The sequence below is a fragment of the Tyto alba genome, unplaced genomic scaffold (assembly GCF_018691265.1).
Source record: "Tyto alba isolate M040663 unplaced genomic scaffold, T.alba_DEE_v4.0 Super-Scaffold_45, whole genome shotgun sequence".
In the NCBI taxonomy this organism is placed as follows: Eukaryota; Metazoa; Chordata; class Aves; order Strigiformes; family Tytonidae; genus Tyto; species Tyto alba.
This window is the reverse complement of record NW_024881321.1, coordinates 16832127-16854660: the sequence shown is the minus strand read 5'-3', so window position 1 is coordinate 16854660 and position 22534 is coordinate 16832127. Positions and strand designations below refer to the sequence as shown.

General features: G+C 44.1%; 1 protein-coding gene across 1 annotated transcript; it reads right to left on the bottom strand.

Annotated features, from left to right (window-relative positions):
- Positions 1 to 2062: 2062 nt before the first annotated feature.
- Positions 2063 to 21011, bottom strand: KLF5 (Kruppel like factor 5). The gene is given in 5 exon segments (XM_042806097.1): positions 2063 to 3994; positions 16648 to 16674; positions 16677 to 16706; positions 17813 to 18683; positions 20590 to 21011. Coding segments are annotated over 5 exon segments (1329 nt in total). The 5' UTR covers positions 20812 to 21011; the 3' UTR covers positions 2063 to 3815.
- Positions 21012 to 22534: the final 1523 nt, after the last annotated feature.

Here is a 22534-nt window from a genome sequence, read left to right as displayed (position 1 = left end):
CTTTCATGAAGGTCAACAGCAACACCACTATTATAGTTGTAGAGCATGGCAAAGCCTCGTGGCACCGTACCGACCAGATTAAAAAGGTTCCGTGCAAAGATCCCATGTAATGGAGGGCACAAAGCTTCCATGTGGGCATAGAGGTGCTTCTGCGGAGGATCAGGCCCTAAACTCACATTGAAAACCACAGGAAGGAACTTGGCATCAAGTCAAGAGAATGACTAGGTGTTCACGTGGCCACCAGAAAAGCCAGTTGGCCAACTGGAGTTTCCCTCTTTGTGTGGAATGATAATTCAGGTGCTGAAGGATAACTGGAGAGTTGAATTTGAGGGTGCCTTCAGTATCTTGGGGGGAGTCTGTGCTGACTGCTTTAAATGAACCGAGCAGGGGCTACGGTGACACTACTTTTTCTGGCAGGTTTTGTGATCAGCCAGGCATTGGGGACATAGTGCTTGCCAGTGGAGAAAGCTCCTCTACCTTCAGTTTTGTAATGTATGCTGGTGCACGGGTTTGCTGTGCCTGTCACTGTTTGCATTAGGCTAAACGCTGCTGAGGTAGATGGGCCTAATTATGGCCTTTCATTCAAGATTAATATGAAGCCATTAAGCTGGTTTATGCAACCAGGTAGCTGAGCAATGGAAACATCTAAAACAAGTATGAGGCAATGTTGGAGGCTGAAACCATGCAATCAGCGAGCTTTTGTTGTGAAAAGGCATGAGAAACGCGTAAGCGAGCGCTGCCTTCATCTGCGGACTTGAGACAAAACACAGGAGGAGCGAAGATTCCCCGCGAAAGTCTCGGAAGAGCTACCAAACCCACCAGCGGCCCAGCCCCGGGTTGGCGGGGTGAGGCCTGTGGCTGCTCCTGGCTTCACCCGGCGCTCAGCGCAACAAGCTCAGGGCGCGATCCTGCGCAGCGACGGCACCCGAGCGCCTGCCCCCTTCACTGCCAGCCGCCCTCCCGAGCAGAAACGCTCCCAAGAAACCCCGGGCGTTTTTCTAGTGGCTGGACCGGGAGAGGGTAGTGCCGCAGCCATGCCCCTGGGAGCTCCCTCTCCCTGTTCTCCGAAACATCGCTCTTACGTTTGCGGTTGTGCGGGGTTAGATGAGACGCAAGCGGATTTTCCTGGCAATTAACCAGGTGTTCACTGACTTCGCTAACGCTATCCTAGGTGTTTTTCAAAAGGAGGGATCAGTTGACGTGTGGGAGAGGCTGATTAAGAGACAAAAGTCAATCAAAGGAAAATCGAAGTTAGGTTGTAAGGAAAGAACAGAGAAATTCGAGGATTTAGGAGCCCAAGTTTACAAGACTACAACTGAATTTTGAGTAAATTGATAGCTGATTTAATTGGATGATCAGAATTTGGTAGTAAATGCTACTTAAACTGACCCTTCTATTTGTTTTAAGATAAATTTATTTGAAAAAGCTCAGTGTGCTTGCCTTTAAGCTCAGAGGAGAGAATGAGAACACAGATGTAGCCCTCAGATCTGAACATACATGTTCACTTGAAAATAGAACCATCCTTCCATCTCCCAAGGGAAAAATACTGAAAAGGAGACACTGTTGTGGGGAGGCACTGCATGCCGCTGTTATGGGACATTCCTGTCTTTCTACAGGCACGAAAGGATATTTTTTAGGAAAAAAAAAAATATCTTTTTGACAGTGCTGGAGATGAGTGTGAATAGGTTTTACCCATTTTGAAAGTGAGAGAGAATTTGTATACTTCTTCCACGCACCCAATGGGTACCTTTAATTTACAATCACGCTACCATGGATGGACAATTGCAACCATTTTCAGGCTACTGTACACTTCCTGTAAAGTCATGATGGCAGAAAAGCATCATCTCTTATCCCTTCACATTTATTATTTTCATCAGGGCAGGATGCAGAAGTGCCAGGTACTTTCCAAAGAGACAATCCCTGCTATGAAGAACAGACATTCTGAGCCTAATATTGTTACAACTTCCAGCTCCCAGTGCAAAACCACAGAGCCTTCACTGTCAGGAGCTACAGAGAGCACACGCATGCACACACACACATTAGGCACTTTGTTTTATTTTGCAAAAAAAAAAAAAAAAAAAAAAAGTCTTTATATATAAACCATTTCATTCTCTCTCAAAACATTCTAGAACTATACAGCTGTTTGCCCCGTCATTTGCATAGGAAATACCACAATACAAAAATAAGGTAAGGGGGAGGCAAAAGAAGCAAAACAGCAACCAATTTATGCATGTGTTTCCACGTATAAACATTTGAAGCCTTACAAAATTATTTACATCGTTTGTCAACTATTTACATTAAGAGCAACATTTCTAACTATAACAAACAAAACTATAATTTATCACGTATATGTAAAATTGTCTTAAAAAAAAAGAGTCTATCATATACCACAAATAAATAAAGACAAACAACAGTTTTAACAAAGCTAGCTTTTCCTGCAAGACCCTTTTTTGGTATTTTGATTGTCTAGTCTAGCCTTTGGTTGACAGCTTAATATTACGGCTTGTGAAGTCCAGACACTTATTAGGTTTGTTTGGTTTTATCCTGTTGTCTGGCCAAATCCTACACGGTCTAACTTCATCTTTGGCCCTTCATCTATTTCAAGGCTGAATATGGTGGATCAAAGTCATTGTTAGCATAAAAGGGCACCACTTCATTGACTTCAGTGGAGTTTCAGCTACTTTTGTCAGCAGTAAATTTTCCCCTGCGTGTGTCAATCTGAACCGTGGATTAACTAAACTGCACTGTAATTTTAAACAAAATTACTGTATCCTTTGCCTTCTAGTAAATGACATGCAATATCCACATGAAACTAGATCATACTGGTGCTGAACCAGCTTAACATGTCTGTATATGAAAATTGCATCCTAAATCCCTCTTTTTAAAGTGATGCTAAGTTTAGCTTATAGTAAGAGGTTTAACATTCTGTGTTCGTTGTAACCATCTTTGTTATTTAAGCTTCCAACATTGACTTTACAGTTCATTCTACGTGTTTTGCCCTTTTAAGCAATTTGAAAACAAAATCCTGCTTTGAATATTCAGTGCACACCATTTGAGTTAACAGGTACACAACATCTGAACGCTTAGCTCATTTATCTTAAGAAAAATGAAGCTAAGTTGGTACTGTTTTGAGAGGTATTTAAATAACTTTTTCTGTAAATGTGCCGTGTTATCAAATGTAAAACAACTGCTTTTTTCCGATGATTTTTAGAAAACTTTTGTATTAAACCTAGAAAGCTGATTTGCATATTTACAAAATCTTTGTCATAGCAAACATGCAACATACAGAACAAAATGTTTTGTTCTATGGCTGTTTATGAATTTTTCTATGTACTTTATCTCCACAGAACGACTTAACATTTTAAAAAAACCCACAAGTACTAAATATGTCCAGTAAAAACCTGACAGATTACAATTCATGGCTTTTCCACTGCGTTCATTCACCTGCAGCCCCTCATTAATTCATTTACTAAACATTGTCATAATGACAGTGCTTTGGTCAAAACACCGCAAGAGAAAAAAAAAAAATGTATAAAGCTGCAATGTGTCAAGACATAATACTTGTAAAGAGATGAAACCTGCGGACTAAAGCCATATACATCATGAGAGCAAACAAACGACTGAACACTCTGGTGTTGTGATACAGTGTCTTCCCTTTTTCTGCATAAATATACAAAATATACACTTCCAGTTTCTTTTGAGATTTCTTTTAAATGGATAACCCATACTCAAAAATTAAACTCATTTTAGTTGTACATTGAGAGTCAATAGGAAATTGCATAGATACAAAACAGCCTCAATGACAAGTCCAGCTTTTAGTTCTGATGTCTCTTCATGTGGAGAGCCAGGTGATCAGAGCGGGAGAAGCTGCGATTGCAGACAGCGCACTGGAAGGGCTTTGCCCCCGTGTGCTTCCTGTAGTGGCGCGTTAATTCATCCGAGCGAGCGAATCTCCAGTCGCAGCCTTCCCACGTGCACTTGTACGGCTTCTCACCTGAAGCGGAGCACAGAGAAATGAGACTGTCAGCTGTCACTCTTCGGGAGAAAACTGAGACGAGAACACATTCAACGGCATTGCTCTTCAATTTAAAGAAGAAATCAGTGACAAAACAGGAGCTGGTGTTTCCTAATTATTCACAGTTCTATTCAGTAGGCCCCTTTGTTTTTTCAGCAAATTTTGTTCTCGAATCCGTGATTTAATACCTCGGTAAAACCTAAGAAACTTTCAAACATACAAATTGGAGACCGCTTTGGTACAGAAATGCATAGAGGTAAGAAAACTAAATGAGACTGAAATACGCTCCCTTACACTCATCTGAGTATGAGAGGGAGTAGGGAAAAAAAATCAGTCTCATGTGACAATCCCGCCTAGATTTTAACTTGTACTTGCACCTTTTAAAAATGGGTAAATTAAGTTATACAGAGCCTTTTTTAAGAGGTCTGAAATGGGAAGGAAGATTTCTCTAAAGATTCTTTGTAGTGTGCAGATCTGTTCAAGAGCTTCTGATGTGTGAAGAAAGGGGCACAGTGTGTTACAAACACAACAGGGATAGTATTTTCTAAAATGTCAGGGGCAATAAAAACTTGCGGTATCCTGGTTTGGGCTAGCTATATATAGGAGAAAGCACCTAAAAGATCAAAGCACCCGTTTTCAGAATTAAATGTCTACAGTCAGGTGCTGAGCCATATTTTAGAGCTGGCAAATGCTTGCTGTCTCCATCAGTCTATACTGATGTAAGGGGAGCACAGCGTTGCTGAAAACTTGCTGCGTTACAGCAGTGCTGAATACAGCTTCGAAGTATCCAGCTAGTCTTGAATACACCAGCCCAAGCACCTAAAACATTTGTGCTCATCCATTTTAGAACTATAGATGGGGTATTTTAAGCATGCCTCTAATTTATAGGTGTTTGTTGAAATGGGAGAAATATGAAGCCAGAAAGTCAAGATGACTTCTGTGTGAAATCAGAACTTTACAGGTCTACATACACCTGCTCGGGAGCTGGTATGAACATGATGTCACCACACAAGCAAGCTTCATATAAATAAAGAGGCTAAGATTACCTATTTATAGGCTATTGCTTGATGTTGGTTAATAAAAACACCTTTCAGTTGGGAGAGTGGATTGCTATCTATATCGTTTATGTTAATTTGACCCATTTGGCAAGAAGAGAAAGAAAACTGAGTTTATCAAAGCACACCGCAGTAGCTTCATCTGGAGCAGAATCAGACCAAGGCTGGGCCTTCCAAAAAGTCCTTTCCAACACAGCTTACAGACCTTCGCCCTCTCCACTGGTCTCAGATCTTTACCCCTGCAGTCTCAATCCTACAGCACTGTGGAGTGACTCCTACTTTTCCCTGTTTTACCACCATACAGGCATGCGGAAGAAAGACAGAAGCCAGTATCCTGCAATCAGACTGTTTGTTCTGCACCAGTTATGCAGAGAACACCATTAGAGAAACTCCAAAACATTACTTCAGGGACGCTAAATTATCATTCAGATGGAATTATGAAACTGGTTTTGTCTGGCAGTTTCTACTGCTTTTTCTGATCAACTAACTAGTTACCTTCTGTCTATTACTAAGAGCAGAACCAGCCCTTTGCTCATAATGGGGATGTGACTTCATGCTGACAGCACGGTCACAACCAGAACCAGACCTCTACAAGAAAAACTAGCCACCCAACCAACCACCTCTTTGCATAAACCGCGACCAGGATTTATTGAAATCATACTGGAAATATATCAACCCTTAAGAAAAACAAACTTAGAGCCTGGCATCACCTCTCACAGAGTTCAAAATTATTTGGTGTATGGCGAATCACAACACAGATCGTTACAGTTTTCTGTCATAGTTGGCTTCATTCTGTCTGATACTGATTGAAGACTGAAACGATCTATCATAAATGGTTTCTTTTTTGGTCCATGCAACATATACTGTAGGTTAAAATACAGATTTCATTCAAACACTGTGTGTAAAGCTTTTCTAACATCAGAGAAGCCAGTTGTGATAACACATTTGGTCTTCATGGCAGAATGACAGGGAAGGTCTCTATTCAGAGAGGGATCTTTTGCACTATATACATCATCTTTAATGTATTTAAACTGGGTTATTAACGCAGTCTGTAAAAAGCTGCACTGCTGATCCATAGGCAGAGCACCAGGGAGATCTTCCATGAACTCTTTGTGTTAAAACACGTGTGCACACAGAGGTTGCACAAAAGCATTACTCCCGCACATTTAACTTAAAGCCAGTGTATTTATTTATTTTACTTTCTTTCTCCTATTCTCCCATATTGGCTTCAAACTCCTCCTTAAAAGCCTGCACTTAAAACTGCCATATTATACTCGATGCTAAACTCTCAGTCTTGTGATCTCCCCACCCTAACTGCCAAGAGACCGCATATACACAGTCAGGCCTCTACAGACTCCAAATGCTTGCTTATCCACTTCGTAGAATTACACAAGGAATGAGAGAAATCGTAAAGAGGGCAGGAAAAATAGCACTAGTTGAACAAAAGCCTACAAATATCCAGACCGGACCAGCATGAGGACCAAGGGATTAAAATCACAGTTTCCAAGCCTGGCATCAAGGAGGTATGAAGCTACGTGCAACATCACTGAGCGTCAGACTAGGCTGCACTGTAAAAGTAGTCTCAGAGTTGTCCTGCATAGGCAGTTCCTGACCCTATCTGAGTCCAAACAGAAGTGCTGTCCCCTGTTAAGACTTTTCCTAACCTGGGAGCAGCATCAGCAGGAGCTGTGAAGGCCCCTGGCATACGAACTGCCAGCAGCCGGCGCCGCGGGTGAGCCCTGCGCCTTGCTGGGTGCCACAGCTTCCAAGTCAAGGCTGAATCCACCGGCCAGACCCCCATCAAACTCCAGGGGACCCGACTTCCCACAGACGCTATCTAGAAACTCTGCTGTGGTCACTTCCCCGCCTGCCACAGCCACGAAACCTCCCCGGGCGACAGGGGAAGCGCGAGGCAGTGCCCCGCGGAAGGAACAGCACCTCTCCTCCCCGCCCGCCGGCTTCTGCAGACCCATCAGCGCTCCGGGGATGCGCGGAGGGGAGGGAGCTGGTGCCTCACGCAGATTGTTTTAACAGTGTTACTTTTATGTACTGGAAATTAAAGCCAGAACGCTGCTTTTAACCCCTGCTTTGGCCAACAGTGAGAACTGGAAAATGTATTTTTAGCGCCAATGTAGAGGCCCGGATTATTTTGAATAAATCCTAGGGGTAAAATACTGAATATCTATGTTTGTAATCCTAGTTTCCGTTGGAAAGTTCTATTTAAGAACTGAATCAATTTCAAATGTTTTCCTTTTGGGCAAGGAGGAAGGGGGGGCAAGAAAAAGAAGGTGGAGATTATTTTCACTCCTTTAAAGAAAGCTGAACAACTAGCTGGTAGTATTTTCTCTCTCCCAACCTATACACATGCTTTTTGTCATTTAGCAGAAATAAGAATTTGGTTTAAGTTCCTGCAGCAAGGGAGAAAGAGCCTCACACGTTACATATTTTCTGAAGTGATCCTACTTCTTTGCTATGCCGGCTTTAAAGCACTGAGAAATCTGGGGTTGAAGATTTACTTGAATAAAAAAAAGCAGGTATACACAACAAGGGACACTGAACCCTTTATCCACTGTTTTCATTGGCTACATAGTAATGTAAGATTTGTTTACTTTAATGATTGTGCGAAATACAGTAGCTGTAAAGTTTCAGAAATATTTGGTTTTCCTCCAGCAATTTAGGGCTTCTATAGGGTGTTAAACCAAGAATGCCACTGGTCATCAAATACGAAGGCAGTACGGCTCAGTTACTGGAACACGATCGTGGTATCAAACAGATATTTCACTGTAAAAGCAAGAAAACAGCTAACTCCTCCACTTCAGGGGAGCTTCCACGGGATTTGTTAGAATGTCAACACTGTTCAACTAAAACACCATGGAGGAAGCTGGTACCGATTTCCAGCCAAATAGCACACTCCAACCCTTTCTTCCCAAGCCAGAAATATTATACACAGCACTTCTGGGAAACAGAACTGCTTTCCTTTAAATTATACTTCAACAGGATAGGGATTTCATAAGTTTAATTGGATTTCTGCATAACCTCCTTCCAGTATCACTGATTTAAAATATTTTGCTAGGCTTATACATCACAAAAGATATTTTTTAAGTTCTTGAGCTGTTAATATGTATCCATTCTTCAGTTTTAAAAAAATACATTTGTGGAGCATGAGAAACAGACTTGTACTTGAGCACAGAAATTTTAGGCCCTAATGTTTAGTTTGGAAGCTCTTTTACAGAAAGCACCTAGCAAGAGATAAGGGAGTTTAACCTGAAAGGAGACTATTTTGTTTGCAATGCGTCTGTCTGTGCTGTTAAAAAAACAAAACAAAACAAAAAAAAACATACATACAATGCTGTGAGATTACAAGGATGGCAAAAAGATGTCTGGATATCTACATATAACATGCTAACCTAACCAGCCACTTCACCTGATAAACTATCCCAAGGTAGACCCCAAGGTTCGGGATCCTTGTCGGTAACACAAGAGAACGATCTGGACCAGTGAGGCGCACTGTGTCAGCTCTTTTCCCTTTATTTTCTTGGGATTTAGTAGTTTCAAAATGCACCAGTGGCTTTCCTAACATGAATTCTAGCCACTGGCAGTGACTGTCATGGCCATGCTCATTTGGGTAAGGTACAATGCACTAGTGGCGGGGTGAGGGGGTGTGTGATGATCTGACGATCATTTTGACGACACCTTCTATCTTCCACATGCAGCTTCTGTTCAAGAATATGTGTCTGTTTAAAATTCTGTTTGGAAAAAAAGAGTCACTGAAAACCTCCATTAGTGATGATTTTTCCCTCATTAACAAGAAAATAAGACTCCTTATTTAACCGAAGAGCTGTGTGACTTTATTCCTGCAATTCACTGCTAGGATGGCTTTCTTTAAATATAAAGCTGCATACAGCAAGGGTCAGATTTTCAAACCTAAAGTTAGGTAACTCTATTGGTATGCAGAAATCCAAATACAGGTATTACACCAGCCAATGCCTGCAACTTCTCTCATTTCCTATCAAAAATTTGTCAGAGCAGTGAGTTTGGAGCTTCCTCGAGGAGGAAAAAGAAGCACACTTTTCAAAGACTCCAAAAAGACAACACCTGATTATAGCTAGAACGGGTATAAAAGTATAAAGACACCACCCCCCACCATTCTTTTCATCATATTAATATTACTTGTATTTATTATGGAATTTCTAGTTTTTAGTAAAATCCTATGGAATTTCACTATTTCTAGCGGCAAGTGTTTGGACTTAAAAAATATTCAACTAAGTGTGACAAAAAGGTGGTAGGTGAAGCAGAAGTTTCTGCACCATAATTGCACCAATTATGTACATAACCTATATTATGTCTAGTTTTAAAACAGGTTATTATAAAGACATATGTTGTCTCAAAGTTTTCCAGTGCATTTGTTTTCAAATTTTTCCACATCTTAACATCAGTTGTCTTAGTTTTCTGACATGCTATAGCCTCAAATTTTCAGAAAAAAACAAGAAACAAATGGAATGTTTTTCCTCTGTTTTAATTTGCCTGGAATAGCTTTCCTCTAGTTCACAGCATCACAGTTTTAAACTCTGGTTTCTTCCAGGCTGACAGGAACTGAAAGTAGTTGCTTGGGTGTACGTCTGCACTCATTTAAAAGAAGTTTTTAGCTCTCAACTTTTACCTAAAATTAGACCTTCCTTCTGCCATTGACTATGCACTGTAGTTGTGATTAAAAAGCAGCTTGTTGGTTGGGATTTTGCCCTTTAAGACAGTTTTGTTTTGTTTTGAGAAATAGTAGAAAGCTGAAATTTTAAAATAAAAAAAAAATCCCTCAGGTGTTAAAAAGTTCTGTAGTGCACTGAAATTCTCAGTTGTCCAACACGGAGATGGATCAGAGGGCTGACAGCATGCAAGGTATGTCCAGCTTATTTTGTGAGTGACAAAATAAATTTAGTCCTTGAAACATTCAGCCCACCATTGATATGAATGCATAACATATGCTGTACTTTTTTAAATGTGATAAAGCCTCTGCATAGTATAGTAATGGGTAGAAGGTGACCATTAAGTACTGCTTCACAAGGAAACAGCATTTTAAGGAATCCCGTAATACAGAGCTGTTGCTCTTCGTAAGTCCAATCGCTGATAAATCAAGCACTATTTGATCTCTCTCTAACAAACGCACGAACAGGAAAAAAAGATAACTGGCTGATAAGCAATGAGGATGGTCAAAAGGGTTGTGCAGCATTTGCTTTCTGACTACAGAGGCGCAGATGGCATTATCTTCTCAGAGCTCCCACCAGTGCCTGAAGCACTCTTATTTTGCTAAGTGTTGTCTTGCGCAGTTCAAGGATTACTGGGGAATCCTGACTGGCCTATGCAATGGTTTATTTTCTTTCTGGTATAACATTCTGTCTTAACAGAGGTGGTCTCTGCTTCAAGGAGATATGCAAACAAAGAGAAAAGGAATTTTTTTAAAAGTAGGTTTATAAGAAATCCATGCCATCTGGGGTGCATGGCTGTATCTACACGTCTTGTGCTGAAGAACACATTTCCTCATCCATGCCTGTGGTGCAGGAACGGCTCTTTAGCTCTCACACCATAACACTGGCTCTTGTACAGTCAGATAAGAAGTGCTCTTAAAATGGAATTTATTAAACATGTACTGTAGACTTCCAGATTTCCATCTACTGTATGCACACACACCAGGAAAAAAAAAAAAAAATGAAAGCAATACATTAAAGCTATTTTAACTCAAAGCAAAGCACTGTACACTTGCCAAAATCAAAGCTTCTAATATGTCCTTAATCAGAGTTGTTAGAGATCACTGAATATAAATAATGCAGCCTGACAGGACAGGAATGCTGCTACCAAGATACTCAGACTAAACTAGGACATTACTTAAATGTTTCTAATCTTTCACCAATGGGAGGTGCAGGTCATCTAACAAACAACAAACAACACACTATCCTGGAACCAGGAGTCAATCGTCCCAGTCAAGCTCAGAAATTAATTACAATAAGGAATGTCTAATCAAATAATGGAAAGTTTTAATCACCGGCAATTGCTGCAAATCTTGGGACTATATTAGCCTATGTAGGGCGGTCTGAAAATGAACTATATTTAAAGCTGGTCTCCTAGGTCAACAGTTTCCTTATCGGGAATCAAATATCCTGGAACTGAAGTTTAATCCTCTCAGGGAGCAATTGACAGAATCAACATTTTTTTTTAAGCTTTCATGCTTAAAGGAACTTTCTAGGCTTTTAATCAAAAAGAAAATATTAGGCTTTTCTTTTCACTATCTCAAATCTAACAGGAGTACCCCTCACCTGACACCTTGGAATTTAATTCCTGCTTCATAAAAATTGTGTGCTGGACGCTGATGTGAACGACCAGTAACATTTAATTAAAATTCAGGTTTATGTTGCTAAGATTTCACCCCCTTTTGAGCAACACACTCAAATATGTCTCATTTAGGTTATGACTACAGACGAAGAACCGGACCAATTAATCCCAAGGTCTGTGATCATTCACAGAGTGTTTGAAAAAGAATGCATTATTTTCCCTTAAACTGTGGTTTGCACAGGAAAATAATGTACTTCCATTTCTCACACAGGCAACTAATGGATTTAGCAGAATTCATAAATAAAAGATACCAACATATTCTCCATCAGTGTCTAGCAACACTGCACTTTAATGCACTTTGCCAACAGTTTTATTTAACTCTCCTCTATTTTTCCTTATTGTCTCTGTCAATGATGGCATTTACTGACACCTCTTTAAAGTCTAATCTGTGCAAATGACTCATCTAGCAGGTTAAAGCAGAATCTGCGCAGAAATATTACTTAATAGCTATTTTCATGATGCAAAGATTTTTCCAGGATGAGGTTTGCTACGTACACAGAAGGCTGCAACAATGAGCAATGCAGAGACGTTTAAGGCTTCTGTTCCCCACTTATAAACCAAGAGTGAAACCCCTCACCTAACTCCCAGGATGATTTGAGTCAATACGTGTTTTTGCAAGGTGTTTTTTTTTGCAGCAGGAGTCCAACTACCGCTTGTCTTCCCTTCTGAAGAACGGGCATCCCGAATTCCTGGGCAATTCTATACGCTACCACCTTTAACAAGCACCTGTTCACAGCCATGGTATACTCAGAGCACCAAGTCTCATGGACTGATGAAGTCTGTTGCACACAACTGGTTCTAATTCTGATGTACCATCAGATCCTAATTTTGGATCTATTAAGGCAGAAATCTAAAATAAAATAAAATGTTTAACACCTTGAGGAACCACACAAGCCAGCAGCTGTCCCATGACTACATAAACATTTGAAATAACTAGGGACAGTGGAAGTATTTTGAGTGCATCTCATTTAGAGAAATGCCATTTCTCTTGAGTTATCTCGGCTTTCACTTCCCATCACCAAATACAAACTAGATCTATAGATAGAGATGAAATAGTTCTGCAGTTAATGCTAGAAACTATTAATGGCAAGCCCACCATGTGACCAGAGAACATGCCTGTACAAAGACTCTGTATACGGAAAACCAACATGCAGCTGGAAAATGTCCTCAATGTGCATGCCCTGATGTGTTCAAAACAATGACAGATTTTCCTCTTAAAACCATACACAATTCTGAAGTGTGCAGCTGCTCACAGAAATAATAAAAAAAACAAAAAACACAAACCACCCTGGAGCCAGCGGCTCTTCTGCTGCGTTACAGGTAGGGTACAGGTAGGGTATTCAAGGTGCCTGCACATCAAAGGCTCAACTTCCAAGTTCAAATCTTTAACATACAAAGAAATCTAACAGGATAGGTTATAGGACTGCTGTTTCTAAAGGATTACTCAAATATACATCTATATACTCAGACGCCAGAAGAGGAACTGAGTGAGGTTTATCTACAACACACAAGTAACTGTTTTTCATCGACATTTAGCACATTTTTCAAGTTGGACATACAGATGTTATGCCAGAGCCTTAAGGTGGTTTTACTGCTGGACAGCCTGCAATAAATAAATGCATACCCCCTCCCCCATTATATACTGCAGTTGCACAATGCTGGTTATGAAACGAAACTTGTTCCATGACGAAGCGGTAAAATTATTTTAAAAGAAAATCCCTGCTTCAAAAGGTAGAAAAATCCAATCTCTTTTGAGAGATGTTCCCACAGGTACTTTAGCATACTGAATACCATTTTACCTCTTTCTGGAACAACTAGTATCGAGCTAAGACACCATGCCGAAGTGTTGTTTTAAGGTACTAAAATGTACCAGACATCTGCTCCAGAACTGCATGAAGATGGATACAAAATGTCTTTGCAGCATACGAATCCTTGTTCATGTTCAATTTTGGGGTTAACAGTTTATCAACAACTAAAATTTACTTCATAATTTACAAACGCTGAAGCATTACCTACAGAAAGAAAAATGGGTGTCTGCTTCAGTGACTGGTACAAATTCGTTAAGCTTGCTTAGCTCTTCACATGCATACTGGATTCCTAAACAACAGCAACAGTCCAGTGTAATTACATGAAATCAGAATAGCTCTACTAGCTTAAACCACCTGACTTGGTGTAAGGCAGACAGACACCTTGGGAACACCAGAGAAGAAAAATGCAAGGGATTTTCCTCTTGCCTGTTTCCTATCGTTTTATTTAAATGTAATTTATAAAGTCAGTGTGTTCATATCTAAATTGGAAAAAAAAAGACTACAGCCTGCATTCCACCTATAAAAAAAAAAAACATTTCCCTTAGGTTTGTTCTCAAAGAACGACTACTAAACCCAGTGAAAGCCTTTCAGAAGACAAAGGCTGCTAAATAAATACTGTGAAAAGGCTGAGATTTTCCAATACAAAAGGAAAACCATAAGGTCTGTCCTAACTTTTAATGGCAGACAAACTTTGCTGCAGGCTCTTTTATTTTAAGATGACAGATTGCTGAGAAGGGAGGGGACTGGTTGGGATGAGAGAGAAACTGCAGCCAATTTTAAAAGGTATTGTTAAGAAACTAAGAATAAGGAGAAAACAACCTCAGTGGTCCATGATTACTAAAGAACGGGTTTAGCCAGATAAACAGGTCTGCTATCCCTGAAGGGATCTGAAAGAATATCAAACACAACTTTATTAAAATGGATTACGTGACACTTGCTTTAGACTTTGAAGGTATAAGCTTTACAAAAGTCCTTTTAAAAAAAAAATCTAAATCAAAGCTTTATAGTGCTGTATGAATTCATAGTTCTGGGGGTTGGGATGCACAGAGGCCCACACCCAAATTTAGCCCTCAGCATTGAGCCCTTCGTTTTTGGAGATCAGTTGTGAGATTCCCCTGCACTCCTGGGGAGCTGTGCAACTTCACAGGTTTCCCTGAGTTTGCGCCCATTTACTTTAACATTCACTTAATCAATTTATGGTACTGGGTAAAAGTCAGAGATCTTGCTTGTGATACACATTTCAACCATTTGTTAAAGCAGAGATCAGAATCGGTGCTGGAAATCTTCAAGTATTAAGTGAATATTCAAGAGAGTTAAACTAATGCAAACTCTGAAATAATGCAGGTAACAGGATACAGACTCACATTCTTGCATGTAATCTATGCTTTAGACAGTTTATCCCTTCATTCACCTCCCCAGAAGACCCTTTGTATTACAGACCTGCTTAAGTTGAGTAGATTTTTATCTAAAACAACATTCTTGTTTCCATGAATACATCAGCTCCTCTGACCTTTGCACATTTATCCACATTTCTAAGGTCAAATATCTATACTTAAAAAAGTGAAGGCAACAATAAACATTAGTGACCCTAAGCAATATATATTAGTAATGTGGTATGTATTTCTATGAACACGAGTACTAACTTTATAAACCCTAAAGTCATTACTACTCAAGGTACAGAAAAAGATATAAATTGATTTTAAAAAAGGCAAAGTGTACATTTCAATTGCTGACTATGCAATGTTCAAAAAGCTTTGCTTTTATCTCTCTTCCTAGTTATTGTATAATAGCAAGGGAGATATTTAAAACTGGTATTTAGTTGCTGGCTAAAGTGAGTAAGTGGAAATTGCACACTCTTAAATTTACACATTATTTATTAAAGAGCAACAGAATTATACTCTCTGACATTATTCAGGTTTATAGCCCCATGAAAATATTCCTTTCTTACTAAGCTTTCTGCTAAGGAGTGATTATATATATCAAAAATATTTTTAACAGTGTTCGTGTTTAGTCTACTACTAATGCAAAGCAATAATCTTTGTACAGTTGCTTTTAATTTTTTAGTGCGACTGCAACACAGATAACTCTTTCATTTATCAAAACAAAATTTCCATAGTAACATCTAGCCTGGAGATACTCAATTTCTTTACGATAATCCAACGAACCATTCAACATAGCTGCTGAATAGAAGGCCTTGTCTCCATAGAGATAGTGAAACATTTTGTTAGATCATAGCTCATGCTAAGTTTTGTTTTGACTTTTGGTTTAAACTTAGGCGAAACCCCACTACCCGAACGGCACAGCCGTAGTGCTGACAGCCTGCTTCAATAAGCCTGAACCGTGACGTGTTTTGCTCCGAATCAACGTCCACACATAAAAGAGCTGGCGTTCCTACTCGGGTTCTGTAAGAGGAGCTGCAGCCCTCTCACTTGATTTCTTTACAAAATCAGCCATGTGCTTTTCACTGATTTAGCACGAGCGGTTCTGTACTGAGATCCCAGCAAGGAACTGTCCTAAATACTTCCAGGTGGGCTGCTGGTGAGCCGTGCTTTTCTCCCGGTCTCCCTCTCTCCTCTCTCCCCCTGCCTCAGCCGGGGAGCGCCCAGGAGCCCCGCCGAGGGCAGTTCCACCGCCCGGCCGCTGCCCCCCGCGCCCACGCACAGGCAGCGCCGTCCCCAGCGCCGCTCCACGCGGGCCCGTGAGCGGGCACTGCCTCTGCAGCTGCAGGCAGAATTTGAACGAGGTACAGAAAGCACGTGTGACGCACCGAGGCTTCTCACTTCCGCCATTTTAATGTCTCCCACCGACAAAAAAAATGGAAATTACGTCTTTTTTTAAAAAATATATATATATATATATATATATAACCACTTGTCTTAGAAACAAAAAGCACACTTAATGCTAAGGTTGAGGCAAATGATGACGTCTTGTGATTTTTCAGGATGTTTCTGAAAAATTCTAAGATCTAACAATTCTAACAGGTCAAAGAAAAAGCCCAAACAAGAATATTCTATCTATTTAGATAAATTTTGAAAACGATAACATTTACTATACATAATTCATTATTCAAGGGGAAAAATAGTACTTTTTTTTTTTTTTTTTGGTAACACATTATGGCATTTTAAATTGAAAAGGAAAGTTTCCATCTGTTTTATTCTTAGCTGTTTTGGGTTCTGTCCTATAAAAGGTTTCACAAAACTGCATTAAGAATAAAAGCAATTTTTCTTCTCATTGACCAAGCCCTACATTTTTCCTAACTGAACGGCCAGCCTGAACCCACACCACTCCACATAAACCAGGGAGAAGATGGCAGATCAACCAGTCTTGCTTTCTCAGAAAATGTGTAAGCCATGAACGAACAAGAGATGGTGAGAGAGTGAGTACATACCTGTGTGAGTTCTCAGGTGCGCTTTAAGTGAGAAGACTTTGTATAAACTTTCGTGCAGCCTAAAACAAGACAAAACAAAAAAGCAGAGAGGCATTTCAACAGGGAGAACAGGAACGCTCCACCTTACCTTTAAACTTCCTCACTGAGTGCTGAGGCACTATCTGGAAACATTGTCTACTACCTTCTGGTACCATCACAATTTAGAAATAAAACTTGCTATAGAAAGCTCCCAGGGATCTGTTGCTTTACACAGAAAAATGTTTAGGTAGACTTACTACCTTGCAATGCAGTATAGACCAACAGATGCTACAATCTACATACAGTATCACCTGCTACATAAGTTAATCACTCAGGGGGAGGCTTTATTTTTTAAAAATTTCCTAAGGATTTGATGAAGCCAGACTCGGTGTCATCCTTCCCCAGGGCTCAGCGTAGCTGTCCCACCCAGCGCTGATCAGACGGCACACCGAACGGGTGGCACGCTGCCGAGAGCTACGGTGGTGAAGGGGGGGATCACCACGAGCAGCAGTTTCCCTCTGTGCTCAGAGGGGTGTGAGTGAGCATCCTGTACCTGGGATCACGCGCTACATGGAGGCACAGTTTATAGTCAGGGCCCTCTTCCCCTTTGGTGTAAGAGAGGCTGGAAGGAAATCCACTCGTGGACAATTTTCAGAGGTAGCTTTAATGGATTTATACAGGCAGCTGAATCCCCTTTTGGTAACAGGGAAGACAGGGCCGTGGACTCGGCTACCAGGAGCTCTTTCAGAGCCAGTGGATTCAAACTGAGCCTCTGCTCCACCCTGGGTATTGGAAAAGTGAGAGCCAGAGCTGCACTGTCACAGTGACTTACATTAGGGAAGGCCATCACTTTTTACTTTTGCTATAGAGTACAAGTTTTCTAACATGGCAAAATGAGCTCAGGTGTTAAGAGAATTACAAATGACATGAGGAAAAGGATATATATTATTTAAAGAATGTGAAAGTTTGCCACACAAAATAAAACAATAAAGATGAGGAATTCTACTCTGACAAGAAATGATTTAGTTCTCCCTGGGTGTAGACTAGAACTAAAGAAAACCACTTATACCTCGTCTGTGATTATTGACACTTTTTTTTTTTTTTTTTTTATTGCAGGAGCTGGTATTTTCTGGCACAGATCGCTTACCGGGATAGTCACAGTAGTGGATACGCCTTTTCTCCAAATCTGGGTTACTTCTCCTGTTGTATCTGACTGGTTGGATGTTCTGGGGGGTTATGGGCAGAGTCGCTGGTAAATTCGGATTGTGAATTGCCAGCTTGGAAGCTATAGTTGCGGCGTATGATGGAGGAGGGGTTAAATTCTGTAGCATCTCTGCTTGTCTGTCTGGACTTCCAGGCTCTGAGCTTGGGGGCGAAGGAGGGAAGTAAGTGGCCTGCTGCTGCAGAAACTGGTTTGGCATGGTGTAGGTGCAGGGGGGGATGCCCTGGAACTGTTTCATCGCAGTCTGTGGGACAGCCGAGGAGAGCGTGTTGAGGCCCGCCATGGCTGACGGCACGGAGACGTTGTTCAGGGAGTCCATCACGGCTGCCTGAGGAGTGGCGTTGGGCATATCTAAATCCGGAGAGCTCAAGAGCTGATATAACTGGCCTTGCTGGGGCGTGACGGAAAGATGAATATCTGGAGTCGGAAGCTCCTGCTTGATGAAAATGTTGTTCACATCGGGAGTTTGGTGGGAGCTGAAGATGCTGGTAAATTCGGGGAGGGCCTGAGTGGGGGCAGGGGCAGGGGCCGGAGTTTCGCTCTGGTGGCTGAAGATGGTGACCGGCTCTGTCTTGATATGGGTTACACAGGGTCGCTGAGATTTGTACAGGCCAGTTCTCAGGTGGCTAATGTCAGGGAGGAAGACGTTCATGTTGATGCTGTAAGGCAACCCTTCGCTGTCGGTGAAGAACTGGTCTACAACCGAGGCGCTGTCTCTTCTGTATTTCTTATGTTCGGGGATGACGGGAACGGGCGGGAGCTGAGGTGCCAGGTATTTCTCCATTTCACATCTTGTCTACAAGAACAAAACAGACCATAATCCACATGATTTGTTACCAGCTAGGAAAGATGACGGCATGCAAGTCGCGTGAGGCTTTGCAAATAAAAGGCAATACTGTTCAGCCAGCCGCAAGCTACCTACAGAGGAAGTTATAAACATTCACGGTAATGAAAACCTGTCTTTTATAATCGGCGTGCTAATCAACATCATCAAGGACAAGGAGATAAAGCCATGGCACAAGTCGTTCATGCAGAGCAAAGCATCAAGATCGATCTGATGTTTCAGCGCATGACAAACTTTTCATCTTTTATGCCTACAACACAGTTCGAGGCGGCAGAAGTGACAGGAGCTGTGCCTAATCTGCAGATCTCCTGCTCTGGAATTCACTGCTCGACCTGGGTGACTGCCTATCTGTTTCACCCGCTTCTCTAGCTTCTCTTTGAAATGCTAACTCTAAAAGCCACATCCTCAGCTGGCTATTTGAATGTTAATACTTCAAATAATGTTTTTATATATATTTTTTTTCTCTGTACTTCCAGGATTTTTAATCCTTAAAGCGAAGGTATTTGATTAGAAATATGACACCAAAGTGTAATGTTATAAATGCTATCGAATAAAAAGACGACGGGTTGACTGCATCAGAGTACCCTTTGTGTAAAGTGTCTCTGGGACTACACTTTTTATAAAAAAAAATACATTAAAAAAAATTAAAAAATCTGTGCAGTGTATAATTGGCTAATAGCTTGACAAACATGTCCCTATCCATGACTGGGTCCTAGGAGAGCTTTTAATTACTGGGAAATCATTCTCTTAGCGTAGTGGTGCGAGGGAATCCGTGGGTGGCTGGAGCCCGATACATTGCTGGTACAGTCATCGGCAAAACATTTATCACGCACTCTCCAGTGGGCAAATGCTACATTCCCCCCTGCCCTGTCAAGAGAGCGCTCATACCAGACCCGTTTAGCACCCCGCAAGAGAAAGCAGCTGACAAACAGCAACTCTGCCCGAAAGTGGATTTTAGGACCTTTCTTCAAAGACCCCCGGTAAACACCACAAACAAACAGAGCCGCCTTCCCGTCCCTTTGATCTGGATCTGCCCCGACATGCCAGGCTACTTTTTCCAGCTCTTGTTTACGAGCCGAGGGCAGCTCGCTTTGAAGACGGGAGTTAAGTTATTCGCCGGGGAAAGCCACCGCCGAAACGCAGCGCCCCGACGGCCCGCTGCCCGTCCCCGGGACCCCCCCCGGGACCCCCGGGCAGCCCCCGCGGGGGCGGACGGGGGGGGGGGGAGGCCGGTGACTCTCGGGGGGCGCCGGGAGCCGCGCCCCGAGCGAACCCCGCCGGCAGCCTGCGGCCGGCGCCTCCCCGCTTTTAGCTCCTCCAGCTGTTTGCCTGCGGATCCGCTCCCGAAGAGCCGCCCGGGACGGGCAGAAAGTCCCGGGAAGTCCCCCGTCCCCCGTCCCCCCCCCACACACGCCCGGTGTGTCGTGTCCGTCCCGTGTCGTTGCCCGTTCCCCCCCCCCCCCCCCCCCCCCCCCCCCCGAACATGACTCCCTGCGTGGGCGAGGAGGACAGGCGGCCGCTCTAATTCCGCCGCCGGGCAAGTGTAGAAGCAGCAGCTGTAGCTTTCAACACACCCGCGGGGACAGCCCTGCTCCCCTCCCTCCTTCCCTCCCCGCTCCGCTCCCCGGGGCGGCCCGTCAGCCGCCGCCGGAGCCCGCGCCCCGCCTCGGCCGCCTCAGCCGCGCCCCGGGCCGCCTCACCGCGCTCCGCCGCCCGGCGGGAAGGGGCCGCTCCCGCTCCCCCCCCCCCCCCTCACACGCACCCCGCTACCGCCGCCCGGCCCCACCCAGGCCCGCCCGCTCCCCGCGACGGCTGTGAGGGGGAAAGGGGTGGTGGTGGGGGGGTGGCCACCGCCTACCTGGACCATCTCCTCCGCCGGCAGGGTCGCGCCGCCGCCCCCCCCGCCGCCGCCCCCCGGGTGCTGCTGCTGCTGAGGCGGCGGCGGCTGCTTCAGGTCCTCCCCGGGGAAGATCGCAGCCTCCCTGGCCCCCAGCACGGGCTTGAGCTGCGCGAACACCGGCTCCTCGGGCTGCTGCACCGGACCCAGGCGGGCGCTCATGGTCAGCACCCGGGTGGCCATCCGGCGGGCTGGCGGCGGCGAGGACGGGCTAGCCCGCCCCGGCGCAGGGCGACTGGCCCGCGGGCGGCTGCGGGCGGCTGCGGCTTACTCGTGCGCTCGCTCCGCGGGAGCCCCAGCCCCGCAGCGCATCCACGCCGGTGTCGTCAGTGCCGCCGCCTGTACCTGGCCGCGGGTATCTACCCGGTGACACACGCCCGCCTCTATTTCACCCTACCCCACCCCCCGGCCGCCCCCCCCCCCCCCCCCCTTACACCCCACCCAGCCCGGCGAAGGGGGACGGCCCTGCGGGCCGCCCGGCCTACGGGGAGCGCGGAACGCTCCTCCCCGCGGCGCGGCCGCCCGGCCCGGCCCGGCCCCGCCCCGCCCCGCCCCGCCCCGCCGCGGCGGCCCCAGCCCCGGGCAGCGCGGCGGCGGTGAGGGGCGGTGGGGCCCCGGCCCCGGCCCCGGCCCCGGTCCCGGTGAGGCGGTAACGCGCGTCCAGCAGCCGGCCTAGCGCCCCGGGGAGAGGTGCCCGGAGCAGCGGCTGGGGACGGGCAGGGTGCAGGCAAGGTCTGGGAGCAGGCAGGGGCTGGAGGAAGGCAGGGGCTGGGTGCAGGCAGGGTGCAGGCAGGGATTGGGAGCAGGCAGGGATTGGGAGCAGGCAGGGGCTGTGAGAGATCAAGGGCTGGGTGCAGGCAGGGTGCAGGCAGGGCTAGGAGCGGGCAGGGGCTGGAAGAAGGCAGGGGCTGGGTGCAGGCAGGGGCGCCCGGTGTGCTGCCGGCAGCAAAGTGGAAGAGGGTTTTCAACAAGTGCTGCGGTCTGCCGAGGCCCCTCTCGTCCTTTAGCATTATTTATAGTCTTTTAAAGAAGCGTTGCTAATGTAGGTATTTTAAAACAACCGTCTCTCCTACCTTTCATCTTCAAAAGGGTTTTAAAGGCAGTCATTCAAATTTATTATTTTTTGTCCTGAAGGCAACTCGTACTCAAAACCTGCTGCTAATAAATTTCAGCGCTGCAATATACATCTCCACCATACGCTGTGAAAATGCTGTTACAGAAATAGCTCAGAGGAGAAGAAGGGGAGAGGAAAAGAGATAGTGACAATTGTCTCCTATTTTTCTTCCCTCTCTCGGATGAGGCAAGTTTCTATTTACTTGTTTTGAGGTGTGGTTTCAATGAAAAGCGTATTTCCTGGTAGACACAGGACAGTGAGCTAAGCACCAGCATGTTTCTCTGAAGGAGGAGAAAAAGGTGAGACGCCGTCCTTTTGTGCAACGCCAAAGGGCTCACGTTGTATGGGAAAAGTACAGCACATAGTGGAGCCCTGGAAAAAAAGTCAAACTTTCCACCTTTCTCCTGGCCCTGCCAGCCCTGCGCTCCAGGTTTGTAGGGAGAGAGTCTGTGAATCCACAGAAATGTTGGCAACCTCCACCTCCCTGAATTTGTCCCCTATCATTTACAGACAAGGCTCTTGTTTTAAATGTAAAAAAGCATTTTTCTGGTCAACCTGGCACTCCTCCCGTTTGCCTTCCAGTCCACGACAAGTAGGATGTCTCAGAGCCTGCATGCAGAAAGCTAATTACAGAACCAGAAAAGAGTTCAGCATAACATTTCTTTACACAAACTGTCTGTTTAGCAATATGTAGCCGCTTGATGCTTGTTATTACTAACAGAGATCCGGCTACTCCTGTCCGTGTAGCATTTAAAGTCATGCAGGCTGATTTCCATCCAACACTAACACGTA